The following is a 17,099-nucleotide window of genomic DNA, read 5'->3' on the forward strand; positions in this document are numbered from 1 at the left end:
TTGTCTCTGAATGGCCGTACTACATGGCCTAATGATATTTTTTTGGTTGTGTAATTTGATGATTTTTTTGTGCATATAGAGTACCTAAAATAATTTCATTATGCAATCTATTATTTTATATAAGGTATAAAGCAAAGCAAATACTTTATAATATTATATAATATTTTAAGGATACCTGAATGATTAAGTGGTGTTTAAAGTATGAGTTCAGTTGTTCCTCACCATTCTCATCTGAGGTAGGAACGAAGGTTCCGTCGTTCAATGTTTCTTCCGTCTGCGTGTCCTAGTGCACACACGATTGCAAGCAAACACATCGATTGAATTCATTGATATAATATTTCCTAATTTAATATCAAGAACACTGTGATCTCCCGTTAATTTCCGATTGCTGAAGGTACTCTTCCACTGGACTGTTTTCCCGTTATTTAGCAACTATGTATAATTTAACGTGTATTAGTCTGTGTATAGTTACCCAACTAGCTAACGTTAGCTAGCTGGTTAGCTCGAGTGGCTCTTGGTTGCTACCTGTGGTTCCATTGCGATTAAAACTAGCTGAGTTCTTAAACCATATTAAGGATTTAAAGGAAATCCAAATGATGTGTTTGCGATGACTTCATCGAAATGGGATTGGCATCTACCACCGATTACTTTGGATTTTTGAACCATGCTCAAAGGCTTTCCTGTCAAGTTAACTTAGATATCACAGATAGCGGTGCTACCTGGAGTAATCAATTGTTTATAACATATATGAATGCACATAAAAAGTCACATTTCGCTTGCTGCCCGTATAACGTTGTCATAGGCATATAGTATTCCTAAATCAAATGTTTTTGCTTATGATACTTTTAATCTCTGGTACAAATCGCTGGCATTAACCGCTTTTTTTTCGTTTTGCAGACTTCGGAAGGTCTGAAAGCCTGGTTAAAGTTTGCAAGAGGGCGAGGGTGAGTGGGAAACCATGCCAACGGTGGTCCTGATGGACGCCTCGCTCTCCATGACACGCCCAGTGTCGCTGGAGGGCAGCGAGGATTTCCAGAGGAAGAATCTAGCGGTCCACGGGCTCACCATGTTGTTTGAACACATGGCCACTAACTACAAACTGGAGTTCACAGCATTGGTGGCCTTCTCATCCCTTTGGGAGCTGATGGTGCCTTTCACCAGAGACTACAACACTCTGCAGGTATAAATGGGCATCTCTAATGCAGTTAACGGATGAATAATATCACACAGTCTACTTGCAACATGCAAACCAAAATGATTGCAAGAATATCATTCTACATAGTTGTAAGCTATTTCAGGCGTTTTTCTTTGCATCACTTTTTCCTTGCAGTGGTCTTTAAAGTAGTTCAGTGACCGCATCCACTGAAATAGAGCCTAAAAGAGTAAAGAATGACATACAGTGGGTACGGAAAGTATTCAGACCCCTTTACATTTTTCACTCTTTGTTTCATTGCAGCCATTTGCTAAAATCGAACAAGTTCATTTTTTTTTCGCATGAATGTACACTCAGCAACCCATCTTGACAGAAAAAAAACAGAAATGTAGAAATGTTTGCAAATTTGTTAAAAAATAAAAACTGAAATATCACATGGTCATAAGTATTCAGACCCTTTGCTCAGTATTGAGTAGAAGCACCCTTTTGAGCTAGTACAGCCATGAGTCTTCTTGGGAATGATGCAACAAGTTTCTCACACCTGGATTTGGGGATCCTTTGCCATTCTTCCTTGCAGATCCTCTCCAGTTCTGTCAGGTTGGATGGTGAACGTTGGTGGACAGCCATTTTCAGGTCTCTCCAGAGATACTCAATTGGGTTTAGGTCAGGGCTCTGGCTGGGCCAGTCAAAAGTGGTCACAGACTTGTTCCGAAGCCACTCCTTTGTTATTTTAGCTGTGTGCTTCGGGTCATTGTCTTGTTGGAAGGTGAACCTTCGGCCCAGTCTGAGGTCCTGAGCACTCTGGAGGAGGTTTTCTTCCAGGATATCTCTGTACTTGGCCGCATTCATCTTTCCTTCAATTGCAACCAGTCGTCCTGTCCCTGCAGCTGAAAAAAAAAAACATAGCATGATGCTGCCACCACCATGTTTCACTGTTGGGATTGTATTGGGCAGGTGATGAGCAGTGCCTGGTTTTCTCCACACATACCGCTTAGAATTAACGCCAAAAAGTTCAATCTTGGTCTCATCAGACCAGAGAATCTTATTTCTCATAGTTTGGGAGTCCTCCGTGTGTTTTTTGGCAAACTCTATGCGGGCTTTCAGATGTCTTGCACTGAGGAGAGGCTTCCGTCGGGCCACTCTGCCATAAAGCCCCGACTGGTGGAGGGCTGCAGTGATAGTTGACTTTATGGAACTTTCTCCCATCTCCCTACTGCATCTCTGGAGCTCAGCCACAGTGATCTTTGGGTTCTTCTTTACCTCTCTCACCAAGGCTCTTCTCCCACGAATGCTCAGTTTGGCTGGACGGCCAGGTCTAGGAAGAGGTCTGGTCATCCCATACTTCTTCCATTTAAGGATTATGGAGGCCACTCTGCTCTTAGGAACCTTGAGTGCTGCAGAAATTCTTTTGTAACCTTGGCCAGATCTGTGCCTTGCCACAATTCTGTCTCTGAGCTCCTTGGGCAGTTCCTTCGACCTCATGATTCTCATTTGTTCTGACATGCACTGTGAGCTGTAAGGTCTTATATAGACAGGTGTGTGCTTTTCCTAATCAAGTCCAATCAGTTTAATTTTTTTTTATCTGGACTCCAATGAAGGAGTAGAAACATCTCAAGGTGGATCAGAAGAAATGGACAGCATGTGAGTTAAATATGAGTGTCACAGCAAAGGGTCTGAATACTTATGACCATGTGATATTTCAGTTTTTATTTTTTAATACATTTGCAAAAATGTCTACATTTCTGTTTTTTTCTGTCAAGATGGGTTGCTGAGTGTACATTAATGCGAAAAAAAAATGAACTTGTTCGATTTTAGCAAATGGCTGCAATGAAACAAAGAGTGAAAAATGTAAAGGGGTCTGAATACTTTCCGTACCCACTGTAAACTGTAACCCGTGCACTCCCTTTCTCCCCCTCCTAACCTATATTGTTGTGTGTGCAGGAAACCCTGAATAACCTGGAGGACTACGATAAGACATGCCTGGAGGCCGCCCTGAACGGGGTCAGCAATGTTGTGCAACAGGAGTGGGGAAGTGGCTGTCCTTGTCAGGTACTGTGCATTATTTTATTATTAATAATAATAATAATAATAATAATAATAATAATATTCCATGGGTTCACGCCTCTAAATCAAAAGCATTGTGGCATCATCAGTTTAAATGCAGACAGTGATGAGATTCTTTTCCCAGCCGGTTAAGCACTGTGTAAGGGACGCTGTCATGTTGCTAAACGCTTTCACTCTCGTGCTGTCTCCATGCCTTCTATAATGTTAACAGTGAAGTCACTCGAATGTAAAGTTGAAGGTAGAGTTTACGATTTTAATCCAATACACTTTCTGTCAAACTTGGTGAATTGCTCCTCACGGTCCTCTAGCTGTCCGTTCTGTGTGCGCTCAAAAAAGTGCTGGCGTACGTACACAGTCCTGGCTCTGTGATTGAGAAACAAAATGGCTCAAAACAAGCCATACATTGTTCCATCCAATCAACAGGTTGCTTCTGAAGTGAGGAATATAATGTGATTGACTGTTGAGCTCAAATGTCAACAACCTTTTGCCAGAAAAGCAGACTGTGCCTTTAGAAACAGTGTTGTTCTCTCCCTGGCCTGTAGGTGGTGCTGGTAACAGACGGATCGCTGGGTATCGGCAGGGGTTCTCTGCGTCAGTCCCTGCAGACGCTGAAGCAGCGCGCGGACGACAAGAAGTTCCCCTTGCCTTTCCCCTTCCCCGCCAAGCTCTTCGTCATGTGCATTGCTAATGCAGAGGAGGTATGATGTCACTCCATTCAATTCATTTCAATTCAATGTACATTAGTTATGTAAAAGTAAACATGCTGGTTTGATTGTTTTTTGGTGAAGATCAGGATTTCTGTTCATAGCTCACATTGCTGAAGTCAAGTGTGGTCTGGCCTAAATCATAATAAGCTGAATGACAAAGATTACAAAGTTAGCGGTCTGCATCATACTGAAATATTTGGACGTAAAATTGCATCTTGCTGCTTAAAGAATGGCTTTTAACGTTGTTTTCGTCCATCCACCTAACCGTTGTGGAGTATAGATCGCTGTGTGTGCACGCACACTGTTCTGAAGATCTTTTAAACTGAAACATAGCTGTTGGTGTCTCACACCACAAAGCATGCGTCTTTTAAAAGACCTAAAGAAGCATTATCATCAGAGGGCTTCACTGAGTCACACGGCTGTGCTCAGCCTAGGATAGCGATAGGATAGGGTGTCTCTTTTCAGGCCTCATTTAATAGTGTTACAGTGTGTATATACAACCCCAAAACACACATTGAGACATATTTTAGAGCAGAATATCATTGAAGAATTTGGAGAATATAAATGAATAATGCAGTGACAGTGTTTTGTAAATAAATCATTGAAATAGTTGTCTGGTTGTTGTGTTATTGTGCCGCTCTAGTAAAGATGTGTTCTGTGTGTTCTGTGAATGTTTCAGCTCCAGGAAACAGACGCCATGGACAACCTGGAGCAGCTGATCGGCATCAACGACGGAGAGGGACAGATCTTCACCATGGAGGGCCCCCTTTGTCTGAAGAGTGTCCAGTCCATGTTCGGGTTCGTTAATATGTGTGTGTGTGTCTGTCCATGTTTGAGTTAGCTGTTAGGTGCCTGTCCAGCTGTCTGTGTGTGTGTGCATGCAAATGTTTAAGTTAGCTGTTTGGTGTCTGTCTGTCTGTCTGTCTGTCTTTCTGTTTGCCTGTCTGGGTGTGTGTGTGTGTGTGTGTGTGTAAGCAACTGTCCATGTTTGAGTTAGCTGTTAGGTGTCTGTCTGTCTGACTGTGTGTGTGTTCGTAACTGTCCATGCTGTTAGGTGTGTGTGTGTTTCTGTGTGCATGTTTAGCAAGCCTGTGCTCTGGTCTTATTTGACTGTGTGTGTGTGTGTGTGTGTGTGTGTGTGTGTGTGTGTGTGTGTGTGTGTGTGTGTGTGTGTGTGTGTGTGTGTGTGTGTGTGTGTGTGTGTGTGTGTGTGTGTTGTGTGTGTGTGTACACTACATGCTGTATATGCCTTTGTGCCACTGTGACGTGTGACGGTGAGAAAGTGGTTTGCTTACAGCTGTCAGAGGTTGGTGGATGTCGAGCCAGTGTGTTGACCTCATTGTGCACACATTTGCATGCTGCCTCTGGGAAGTATGTATGTGTGTGTATGTGTGGGTGCATAATGGCGTGTGAGTGGGCACATTAACTGGGCTAGAATGTTGATATGAGAATGCTATATTTGTTTTGCACTGACTCCTGAGAGTTACTGTGTGTGTGTGTTGTTTTCATGTGTGTGTACAAAAGTTGTTCTGTGTGTCCTGCTTGAGTGTGTTTTTGTGATGTTTGCGGTTCTCGTATTCACAGGAAGCTGATAGACCAAGCGTACTCGCCGTTCCATGCAGTGTTGCATTGTGGGAACTTGTCCTCTGACGTCCAGGTGTTCCCCCGGCCGGAGCCCATCGTCATGGACGACGAGGTGGACCCCATGCCCAGAATCGTCCAAACAGGTGCGGAACTCTATGGTCCGTCCAGCCAGGCTCAGAGTCCTCTGGAGCTCTGGTGATGCTCCATGTGATTTGGTGTCTACAGGCCTTACTACGCAGCAAGAGTCCTTGGTTTGACTCCCAGACAATACACAGACTACCAAAATATATATAAAGTCACTGTGGATGGAGGTGTCTATGACATGTGTGTGTATATATAAATCCTTATTCACAATCACTTTTCTTTGATGTGAATTAAAATGTGGCGTTTTTTAACACCAACATATTTTGATCCATGCAAGTCGTTGTTTATAACTCACTGGTGCTCATTGATGTGTATATTTCTCAGACCTGGAGATCGTTGGCTTCGTAGAGATCGGGGACATCGCCAGCCCTCCGGTGACCTCACGCCACCTGGTCCTGCCCACCGCTGTGAACAAGGGTGAGCGTCTGCGCTGCTCCACAGACACTTGGCTCTGCTTTCAATTCTCCTCCAAAGCGATCCATAAGGTATATGTGTACGTATAATATAATCTAAGGATCTAAGAGTGTGTTCTGCTCTGTGTGTGTGCGTGTGTGTGTGTGTGTGTGTGTGTGTGTGTGTGTGTGTGTGTGTGTGTGTGTGTGTGTGTGTCTCCTGTTCTCAGAAGTTGATGAGGTGGGCACAGGAAACGCTGAAGATGCAGAAGAGGAAAGCTCAGCCAATCAGATGGCTGGAAAGAGCCCAAACTTCTGCGTTCTCCTGCACGGCAGTCTCAAGGTGGAGGGAATGGTGGCCCTCGTGCAGCTGGGGTGAGATAGCCGTACCATCCACAGACACCAGGCAGGCCTAGGGTTAGCTACTTGTGCAGCTGGGGTGAGATAGCCGTACCATCCACAGACACCAGGCAGGCCTAGGGTTAGCTACTTGTGCAGTTGGGGTGAGATGGCCGTACCATCCACAGACACCAGGCCTAGGGACAAGAGTAGAGTGTAGATGTTTGTGTGTGAAGGACAGGAGTAGAGTGCTTGTGCTATTTGCTTAGTTGGACTGACGCGTATTAACTCAATTTATTAACTCAACAATTTAACAAATGGCTAGGCATAACTTTTAAGTATAGTTAAAATGACACCCCCCAGACCTGCCTGTCAGTATCACAGTATCATTTTAAATGATTAAATGACTAGCTGTGTCTAGTGATAGTTGCTGGGGTATAAATGATTAAATGACATACTGTAGCTGTGTCTAGTGATAGTTGCTGGGGTTTAAATGATTAAATGACATAGCTGTGTCTAGTGATATTTGCTGGGGTCTTCACCGCTCTGCTTCCCCCTTCTCCCCCCCAGGCCGGACTGGTTTGGCATGCTGTACTCCCAGGCGGACAGCAAGAAGAAGTCCAACCTGATGATGTCTCTGTTTGAGCCGGGCCCGGAGCCTCTGCCCTGGCTGGGGAAGATGGCCCAACTGGGCCCCACCTCAGGTGAGGCCTTTTATGCCAGTGTACAGCTCTGGAGGAAATTAAGAGACCACTTCAAAATTATCAGTTTTACTATTTATTGGTATGTGTTTGTTGTTATTTTGACCAGTTGTCATTTTTCTGCAAATAAATGTCCTAATCGACAATATTTGTATTTGAAATTTGGGAGGAATGTTGTCAGTAGTTTATAGAATAAAACAAAAAAAAATTCATTTTACTCAAACACGTACCAATAAATAGTAAAACCAGAGAAACTGATCATTTTGAAGTGGTCTCTTAATTTTTTCCAGAGCTGTATGTGCTGTTTGACAAACCTTTTCCTTCAAACTGATTACCATTACCACACGTCCTCAGCCAATGTCAGTGCTTATCTAACTGATCACTAGCACACGTCCTCAGCCAACGTCAGTGCTTATCAAACTGATGACTACCACACGTCCTCAGCCAACGTCAGTGCTTATCTCACTGCCAGAGGAAGGGATGGTGCTTTACTTCATGCCATCAAGGTTCTTCTTGAATGTTAGTCTCCTCTTTTTGGATTTAAAACAGTACACAGATCTTCAGTCTACAGTTGACTGATCCTAGCTAGATAAAACACTGATCTTTTTTGTAGGTTCTGTAACTCAAATGATTTTCTGTCCACACACTACACCAAGGTTAGGAGGTCGCTGAGTCCATTTCCCAGGGATCACTGCAAGTGATCAAACACAAGTCTCTGCTGGGCTTAACACTTGACATTAGTGTTCCTCAGAAACAAATAAACAAAGGCCTGAACTCTGTGTTGCCTTGTGTTTGACTAGATTCTCTCAGCTAAGCGACATTCCTGAGAGTACGCTCAGTGAGTGTCTCTGGGCAAAGGCCCTTTCTCTGTGTCAATAACCAGTCAAATATTTACGTTAAACACCCCCCCCCACCCCCGACTCCTCCCCTCCTCCCCTAGATGCGGCGGAAAACCCGTACGGAGAGGATGACAGCAAGAGTCCCTTCCCTCTTCAGCCCAAAACAAAACGCAGCTATGGCCAGAACGTGACCGTCTGGATCAAAGCCAGCGGCCTGCAGGTACTCAGACCGTCACTCTGACACTCTGCCTTTCAGCACTTGAGCTCATTCTCCAGTGCCATTTTATCCCCATAGTGTAAAACATGAACTTTGACCCTGTTTTCACCCACAGACAGACGTGCAGAAAATCCTGAGAAATGCAAGGAAGTTACCGGAGAAAACACAGACTTTCTACAAGGTGGGTTTCTCAGTGAAGTTGACCTAGAAGCAGTAGATTTGAAACATACAGTGCACTCCGACAGTTTTCAGGCCCTTTCAAGTTTTCCACATTTTGTCATGTTTCAGAATCATCTTAAAATGGATTCAATACATTTGTTTTTCTCATTAATCTACACACTACTCCACAATGACAAAGCAAAACCAGGGTTTCTTGTCTTGTTGCGTCATTAAAAATAAAAAACTGAAATATCCCATTTATAAGTACTGTCGGTGCGCAGCCATGTTCAGGTCTGTGTGTGTGTGGGGAGTGTCGGTGCACAGCCATGTTCAGGTCTGTGTGTGTGTGTGGGGAGTGTCGGTGTTCAGGCTCTGGCTGGGTCACTCCAGTGTCTGGTCTACTCCACACACGATGTTGGGAATTGGGGCCAAATAGTTCAGTCTGTGTTTGGTCAGACCAGAGGATTTAAATTCTCCTGGTCTGAGAGTCACTCAGGTGCTTTTGGGCAACGTGTCCTGTAGGGAGGAATGGCTTCATTCATCTCTACCATGAAGGCCAGGTTGTAGGAGTGCTGCACTGGTGGTTGTCCTTCTGTAAGGTTGTTTGTATAAATCTGTGTAAATGTGTTTATGTAGGACTTTATATGTTTCATATTTCTGCTTGAATATGCTTAGTTATTGTGTGTGTGTGTTTGTCCATGCGTGTGTGTAATTGTGTCACTCTTTTGTGTGTGTGTGTGTGTGTGTGTGTGTGTGTGTGTGTGTGCTCAGGAGCTGAACCGGCTGCGGAAGGCTGCTCTGGCCTTCGGCTTCTGGGAGCTGCTGAAGGGCGTGGCCGAGCTCCTAGAGAGGGAGTGTACGCTGCTCCCTGACTCCGCCCACCCGGACGCCGCCTTCCAGCTGTCCCACGCCGCACAGCAGCTCAGGCTAGCCAGCACCGGGGACTCGCAGCAGGCCGCCTTCGACCACAACATCACCCCCATGCACACCGACTTCTCTGGGGGTGGGGAAAGGATGTGAGAGAGAGAGAGAGAGAGAGAGAGAGAGAGAGAGAGAGAAAGAGAAAGAGAAAGAGAAAGAGGAGAGGGGCATCTCTACCTGAGCATGTCTAGACGAACACCCTTTACCCCATACTTTGACTCCATTAGTCTACCCATGCACACCAACCTAACGGGAGGAGAGGATATAGGAGGAATAGAGGAGGGGAGGAATGGGGCATTTCTAACTGAGCATGCCCAGAGGAAACACCCTCTCCCCATCCTTTGACCTGAGCATGCCCAGTGGAATATTGGGACCTCAGCATCACCCCTTGCTCACCCACTTCCCCAGCTAAGGAGCTGAGACAGGCTGTGTCTCTCTGACCTCTCGTGACCTCTTTGGGTCGAGGCGTGACCACCTTGGGCTCACTGGAGCTGCGTTGATATTTTCAGTTTCATGTCAACCAGCAGTCTGAACATTGCCTCAAACAGCAGTCTGAACATTGCCTCAAACAGCAGTCTGAACATTGCCTCAAACAGCAGTCTGAACATTGCCTCAAACAGCAGTCTGAACATTGCCCCAAACAGCAGTCTGAACATTGCCCCAAACAGCAGTCTGAACATTGCCCCAATCAGCAGTCTGAACATTGCCTCAATCAGCAGTCTGAACATTGCCCCAAACAGCAGTCTGAACATTGCCCCAAACAGCAGTCTGAACATTGCCCCAATCAGCAGTCTGAACATTGCCTCAATCAGCAGTCTGAACATTGCCTCAATCAGCAGTCTGAACAGGGTACAGGAGGAGAGAACTTTGAACCCTTTGTGATTGGCCATAACTTCACCTGTCCTTATCAAAAGAGAAAAAATGTTATGCCATTTTTTTTTCCCAGTTTGTCATCCTGTGTCAAGGATTTTTTAAGTCTTGCCAGAAATCTGTATATAGCATTTTTTTTAACTCTAAATAAAGAAATTCATTTTCTCTTGGTTTTTCTGTGGTGTGTGTGTGCGTGCATGTGTGCTTTTAAACAAACTGAAAGCGGAGTTCTTCTTTTTAAATATTTATTTGAAACCGAGCTATTATTAGCATGTGCTATTCAGCAACGTCTAGACAAACATCAAACATCTGTTACAGTTAATAAACAAAAGATGGCTTCCGAGGTGGCTTCTGCACGCCCCTTCAGTGCCACTCTCCCTGAGGCTCCAGTGCTCCTCTCTGTGGGTTGGCGGGACGGATAGCTGCCAAGGAACCGGTAAAAATACGACGCCCGCTGCAGAACCCAACTCCAGCCCTCACCTCCGACCTCCGACCTCTCCCTCCTCACCACCTGCTGAAACCACACTGCAGGTGTACACTCGCTGTGGCAGGCGTGGCCTCTTCTCCAAGCACATGGGGATGTTGGTTTTTCGGTCTGTCTTTCTTTCTCTGTCTTCTTTTCAACTATGTTTGTGTGTGTGGATTTGTGTGTATGTGTGTGTGCGTGTGTGGATTTGTGTGTATGTGTGTGTGTGTGTGTGTGTGTGTACATTAATGTGATTCGTGTTGATGTTTTGAAGCTGAGAATTGTATCTGGATGAAATCATAATGCACTTGTTTGGGTTTGGGCTGGATAGAGAGGTACTGTGTGAGTACTGGTCCCTCAGAGATCAGGGTGTGTGTGTGGGGGGGGGGGGGGGGGGGGGTGAGGGATCTAATAATGGCTGTTAAGAAATGGACGGAATGGGGAAGGAGGGAGGGGAGGGAGGGGAGGGGAGGGGAAGGAGGAGTTGATGGTAGAGGTGTGTGGGGGGGGGGGGGGTGAGTTGATGGTAGAGGTGTGTGTGTGTGTGTGGGGGTGTGAGTTGATGGTAGAGGTACTGTAGGCGAGGTCCCTCCTGTCGGGGTCTCAGTAGGCTTTCCTCTTCCTGGTGCGGAAGCGTCTTCTCCTCAGCTTGTACAAATGGCGAAAGTTGATGAAGAGTCCTGCAAAAGAATTAAAGACATGGTAATAAATCAGCATAGTAAGGGATTGTGGGAGAGGATGCCTGCCTTACTGAAGTGAGGGATTGTGGGAAAACATGATCATGTTTCTAAGTTTCTCATCCGATCCACATGTTCTTTATGACTTGCACAGTTAGGGAATAAATAGGCCAGATTAATGTCAAATAAGTTTTTGCACTGTAATAACCCAGCTTCTTTCACTGAGGAACCTTAGACATTTTAGAGCTAAATAAATCCACTTACCTCTACAGAGAATGCTTCAAGTTACAGATAAACACAGCAGTATCACAGATAGCAGTATCACAATAGCTAACTTTAGGCCGTAGCACTGTTTGATCTACTGCCTGAAGTGTGATCTACTTCCTGTAGTGTGATCTACTTCCTGTAATGTGATCTACTTCCTCTTGCCTCATCTAGACCCTGTGCAGAGGGCTCACAAGACATGATCGTGTGTGCCACTTCAGTAAACAGACAGATCACACTGAATTTGACTGTTTTGGTGCTATATAAATAAAATAGAATTTAATAATTGAATTGACTGGGAGGTCTCTGCTGAATCAGTACATGACTAAATATGCATCCAAAACACTCATCCCATCGGGTGCACGTCCTTAGCAGCATGCCCAGCCTCCAGTGCCTACCTAAGAACATGAGCACCAGGTAGACGTGCAGCGCGAAGGAGAAGCTGAGCGACGTGCCCAGGGCAGCGGGCAGCGGCACACTCAGGATCTTGGTCTCGTCGAACACGGGCATGGCCTGGATCACGGCCACCGCTGCCGGAGAATGAGATGAAAACGAGATTAAAACGAGATGAAAACGAGACGATACGAGACGACATGCTGTTTGATTCTACTGGTAAGTGTGCATCAATACGAAGTAGAAAAGCCTCAAAGTAGATTCATTTAGCATTGAAAGCAAGCAACCATCCATTTATTTAGGAGACACTTTTATCCAAAGCGACTTTCAGTGGAGGTAGGTCTTTATATCCGGTGTTATTAGCACCTCATGCTACCATTTGAGCCACTATACTCCTGAATAACCTTTACTGCTCATTACCATGAACTCATTTAGCAGGCACTCGCTCAAGGCATCTTACAGTGTAGTAGTGCAGGTCTACATGTGGGTGCTTGTGGGTGCCTACTTCCTGTTTATCAAACCCATCACCTTGGTGTTTCTAGCACCTTGTTTACCAGTTGAGCTGCCGAAACTGCCATTACTACAGAGGAGTATGTGCTCTGACTGCTATACCATCGAGCCTGGCCCTTTGGTGTTGTGGTCAGGGTGCAGGTTTGGTACCCTGTAGACCCGGGTTGAAGGCCGGGTGGGGTGACTGCGCTCTCTCTCTCTCTCTCTCTCTCTCTCTCTTCGCTACAGAAACACTGCCTCGTTTAGACAGATATTTAACGCTCAGGATGCCACTCACCCTCTGAGATGACACCCAGCGGGTACAGGGGCATCCAAATGGTGTATCTGAGCCAGGTGAGCAGCGCCCACTTGGTGTCGATGCACGCCAGCATGTAGAAGGGGTACCTGGACGCAGACGAGGAAGAATGAGAAAACACATACACTAATGCACGTTTGTTCACTGAAGGTCAAAACACATATACACTAATGCCTGTTTGTTCAATGAAGGTCAAAACAGATAGATACACTAATGCCCGTTTGTTCAATGAAGGTCAAAACAGATACACTAATGCACGTTTGTTCACTGAAGGTCAAAACAGATACACTAATGCACGTTTGTTCACTGAAGGTCAAAACAGATACACTAATGCACGTTTGTTCACTGAAGGTCAATGAAATTGGGTGTGGCTCACCTGAAGATCTCTATGGAGCTCCAGAGGTAGAAGATGAAGAAGACCACGGGCTTGTTGTGCATGTCCTCCAGCGCCCCCAGGATGATGAAGAGGACAAAGTTTCTCCCAAACACCTACAACACACAGCAAACACACACATCATCTCTTAGTCTCTCCCTCTCTCCCTCTCTCCCCTCTCTCATACAGCCTTTAAGTTGAGATAGAGAGGGAAAGATAACTTTGCCGTTTCAGTCCCCCTTGCCAAGGAGTTTGCCCCAACAAACCTGAATCAGGGGAGGCACTATGCCCGAGTTGACCAGCCCCAAGGCCGGGTTCACCACCTCCAGCACTGCCAGGATCTGACAGAAGTACATCATGTCAGCGATGGTGTGGAAGGTGTCATAAAACGAATCTGTCAGAATGAGAGAGAGAGAGAGAGAGAGAGAGAGAGAGAGAGCCATGTTTGAATTTGCACATCCAAACCACAAGCAACACACACACACACACACACACACACACTTCTATAAAAAGCTTCCACAAAGATTTGCATATGTGCTCAGCCCTTATCAAAGAACAGATCAGAGCAGCCTTCGCCAACTCACACATCACAGACACAGAGAATGTCAGTTTGTTGACAGGGTCTGTTTTGTTGCTAGTGTCCGTCATGGAACACAAACGATATAAAATACAACGGCCATAAATGCAACACCAAACACGCTTACAAAAAGGACTCATTCTATGATAAAGTCTCTTCCTGTTGAAGATGGCGACTGTGAGTGTGTTTTCTTACCTTGCCCCAGAATGAAAAGACGCACGGTCATGTTGACAAAGATCCATGAGAACCCCAGGAACTGAACCAGGTTGTACATGAAAAGATAACCCTTTTTCAGACCCAAGTAGGCTGAATGGAGAAAGAACCAAATAAAGTTCCATTATATGTAGAACAGCTTAATTTCTCTAAGAAGATTAACAGGAACTTCAGCAATACCCACACTCTAGTTCTGCTCCCCCCCCCCCCCCCAAAAAAACAGAACTCCTTTCCACCGAGAAATGCTACTATTAGACTGACCATCAACACCACACAGTCAAAAAATGTAATGCAATACAATTGACCAAAACACTCTTGTGGAAACAGTTCAACATCTTAAATCGACATGTTGTCTTGACACACTGACATAAAATCCATGCCTTTATTTCCAGCACGACAGACAACTGTAACAGACTTTCCAAAAAGACCATTAAACAGCTGCAGCTCATTCAGAATGCTGCTGCTAGAGTTGGATCCAGGAGAACAGAGCACACTACTCCACATCGCTCCAGCACTCTATCTTTATTTCTCCTTTTGCTATTATTTAATTAGATCGCCTCAGCGCTTGAAATGTGGTATAGAAATAAACTTGCCTAGAGTTCTTTTGTAAGTGTACTAAAAACATATTTTCATCGTTTACACTCACGGCCTTTGTAAGTGTACTAAAAACATCTTTTCATCATTAACACTCACGGTCTTTGGGAATTCTTGACTCGACGGAGATTCTGTTGAGTTTTTCTTCCTGAGAAGTGTAAATAAACCAGGAAATAAGATCACAAGCAGCTCATGCACTTCACTTCATGTTCCTCTAGAACAGAGTAAATATTTATCTCTATGCACTTGAGTTTTTTTCTGATGAAACCGTATTCACATTTCAGTGGACTAACCTCAGCTTCCAACACCCCCTCCTCACTATTCATCTCTCCCTCTCTTTATATCTTTCTCTCTCTCTCTCTATCTCTCTCTCTGTCTCTCTCTGTCTCTCTCTGTCTCTCTCTGTCTCTCTCTGTCTCTCTCTGTCTGTCTGTGTCAATCAATTTAATTCCATTAAATACAATATGCTTTATTAGCATGACCATTTAAAGTAAAACAGTACTGCCAACGTATAGAACACAGAAACACATTGAAACACTGAAAATACAGAATCATAGAACCTCGCTCACTCTCTCACCTTCTCCCTCAGCTCCAACTCGGCGTCAGACTCGTCCAGCCAGCGGTCGAAGTCGGGCGCGAGGAAGAGTGGCTTGCGTTCCTGCATGGTCAGGCGGTGCCACCAGCCGTGGTCCTGCTTCTTCACGGTGATGTTCACCACCCTCTGAGTGGATCTATGAGACACCTGAACCAGGAGCACGCACCACAACATGAGCACTTCATTATGCGGAACCACACTCTCTCACACACACACACACACACACACACACACACACACACACACACACACACACACACACACACACACACACACACACACACACACACACACACACACACAGATGGCGTATGCAGCCTTGTGCTTGACAGGAGGGCTGTGTCAGAGAGACTGATAGTGGTTGACTGGCTGAGAGAGCCTACCTCTGGCTTCACGGGCTTCAGGAACTCCAGGCTGAACTCATATTGGTCTTGTCCTTTCGCTCCATGCCCCTGGCCTGTTACAGGACAAACACAGTAGTCTCCTCATCAGTCAACAAAATTGATGTCACGGGCTCAAACCAACAGTTGAGTATGATCAGAAGAATGAGCTCGCACTCAAATTAGGTGAATAACAACAACAAAAATCCTTCTTCAGACCAAACATGGCTGATCAGTCTCTCACGCTGATCGAGAGAACTCCATGCGGGTAGTCAGAACAGCTCTGGCACTAGTTTAGAAAGTGGCAAACTTACCCTTGAAGGTGAGGGTGTTCTCTTCAACTCTGATGGTGAGATTCTACAGGGAACAGGAAATTGAACAGGCAGAAGATTAGCTCAGGCAACAAGCTCCTCCCTTTCCCCATGTATGTATGTTTGTGTCTGTGCGTGTGTGTGTGTTTGTGTGTGTAAGGTTAATATAGCCAAGAAGTGTAGGTAGGACAAATGCAGTCAGGTTTTCCATGTTCAAAAATGGGCTATGACACTGCAATGTTTGTTCACTGCCAGTAGTTTAATATACTTGGCTGCACCCTTAACAGAGACTGTAGCCACACCACAGCATGGTGCAATCCAGAATAGTACCCAGAAAAGTGGTTTATGAGCATGCACAATTCAGATGTAGAAGCATCTCTTTGAAAGAAACACGCCCTCTACACAAACAGAGGCTTAGCCTAAGATATGTTACCATATGATGCACCTGCTAGCAAGCTAACACTGACACTGTGAGGTTAAGTTCAGGCTTTTCTCACACCCTTAGCCAGCAGGTCACTTACGTTTGTGATGCCCTTTCACAAATTGTGTTTGTGATGTAATTATTTACGAGCTGACATTTAGACTTGAAACTAAAGAACAGCTACGACAATATCAAACTACGGGATATCATCCTCCCTCACAAGTAGAAGCCTATTATAAATAATACATTGGTTTCCCCAATGTAACATGACCCCGTAGCATCTGTGGTCCGGGAGACTCAAATCTTCATCAACAGAAGCCTACCCAGTGTACGTGTTAACTCTGTACACAACATCTTGCAACAACATAAATATGCAATGAGTCTTATCAACATAGAGATTACTGATGTGCTGAGGTCATACCTCGTGAGATTATTATGGCAATGCCTTATTATCAGCTTTACGTGAGGCTTCGTAGTTTTTAATACTGCTGGCTAGATCATAAGTCAATGCACAATTCAACTACCACTAGCATAACAAATCAGAAGTCGCTACAAATACCTGGCCAAAGGAAATAAAGTGTAGTCTGAAATAAGGCTAAAGTCTACGTAAAGTTGTTAGCTTGCCATCGTCTGTTCGTTGGGTCGAACTGGCCACCAGTTAACCCTACAGCGCTGCATTTGACAGATCTTCTCAAACCATTAGCTGGCTACATACCTGAGCATCGCTCAACTCCACTCGCAGGTAGATTTCACCATGCCGCTGAGCCCAGTACACGTGAGGCCTGAGCGTCTGCATCATAATATCTGTACAATCAAACGTTTTTACTTTATCTCAAGAATGAATGAGCTCCCACAGGCATACCGCGACGGAAAGCGGAAGCCGTTCTCCAAGGACTGTATCATTTGCCCAGAATATTCGGCGAAGCCAACGTGCGCGCTC

The 17,099-nt window shown here is 45.1% G+C and overlaps 2 protein-coding genes across 2 annotated transcripts; one reads left to right on the forward strand and one right to left on the reverse strand.

Moving 5' to 3' along the window:
• Positions 1-226: 226 nt before the first annotated feature.
• On the forward strand, positions 227-10,042 carry ints14 (integrator complex subunit 14). The gene is made up of 12 exons (XM_031564816.2): positions 227-394; positions 898-1,180; positions 3,095-3,202; positions 3,760-3,915; positions 4,604-4,722; positions 5,509-5,651; positions 5,977-6,069; positions 6,275-6,419; positions 6,954-7,087; positions 8,025-8,143; positions 8,256-8,321; positions 9,071-10,042. The coding sequence occupies exons 2-12, from the start codon at positions 959-961 to the stop codon at positions 9,317-9,319; spliced, it is 1,554 nt and encodes a 517-aa protein (XP_031420676.1). The 5' UTR covers positions 227-394; positions 898-958; the 3' UTR covers positions 9,320-10,042.
• A 1,024-nt stretch (positions 10,043-11,066) lies between these two features.
• Positions 11,067-17,086, reverse strand: hacd3 (3-hydroxyacyl-CoA dehydratase 3). Its single transcript, XM_012818728.3, has 11 exons — positions 16,875-17,086; positions 15,742-15,784; positions 15,431-15,504; positions 15,030-15,194; positions 14,552-14,600; positions 13,841-13,951; positions 13,335-13,462; positions 13,072-13,184; positions 12,678-12,784; positions 11,896-12,027; positions 11,067-11,236 (listed from the first exon to the last, which is right to left on the reverse strand). The coding sequence occupies exons 1-11, from the start codon at positions 16,956-16,958 to the stop codon at positions 11,160-11,162; spliced, it is 1,083 nt and encodes a 360-aa protein (XP_012674182.1). The 5' UTR covers positions 16,959-17,086; the 3' UTR covers positions 11,067-11,159.
• Positions 17,087-17,099: the final 13 nt, after the last annotated feature.

The sequence above is a fragment of the Clupea harengus genome, chromosome 3 (genome assembly GCF_900700415.2).
Source record: "Clupea harengus chromosome 3, Ch_v2.0.2, whole genome shotgun sequence".
Taxonomy (NCBI): Eukaryota; Metazoa; Chordata; class Actinopteri; order Clupeiformes; family Clupeidae; genus Clupea; species Clupea harengus.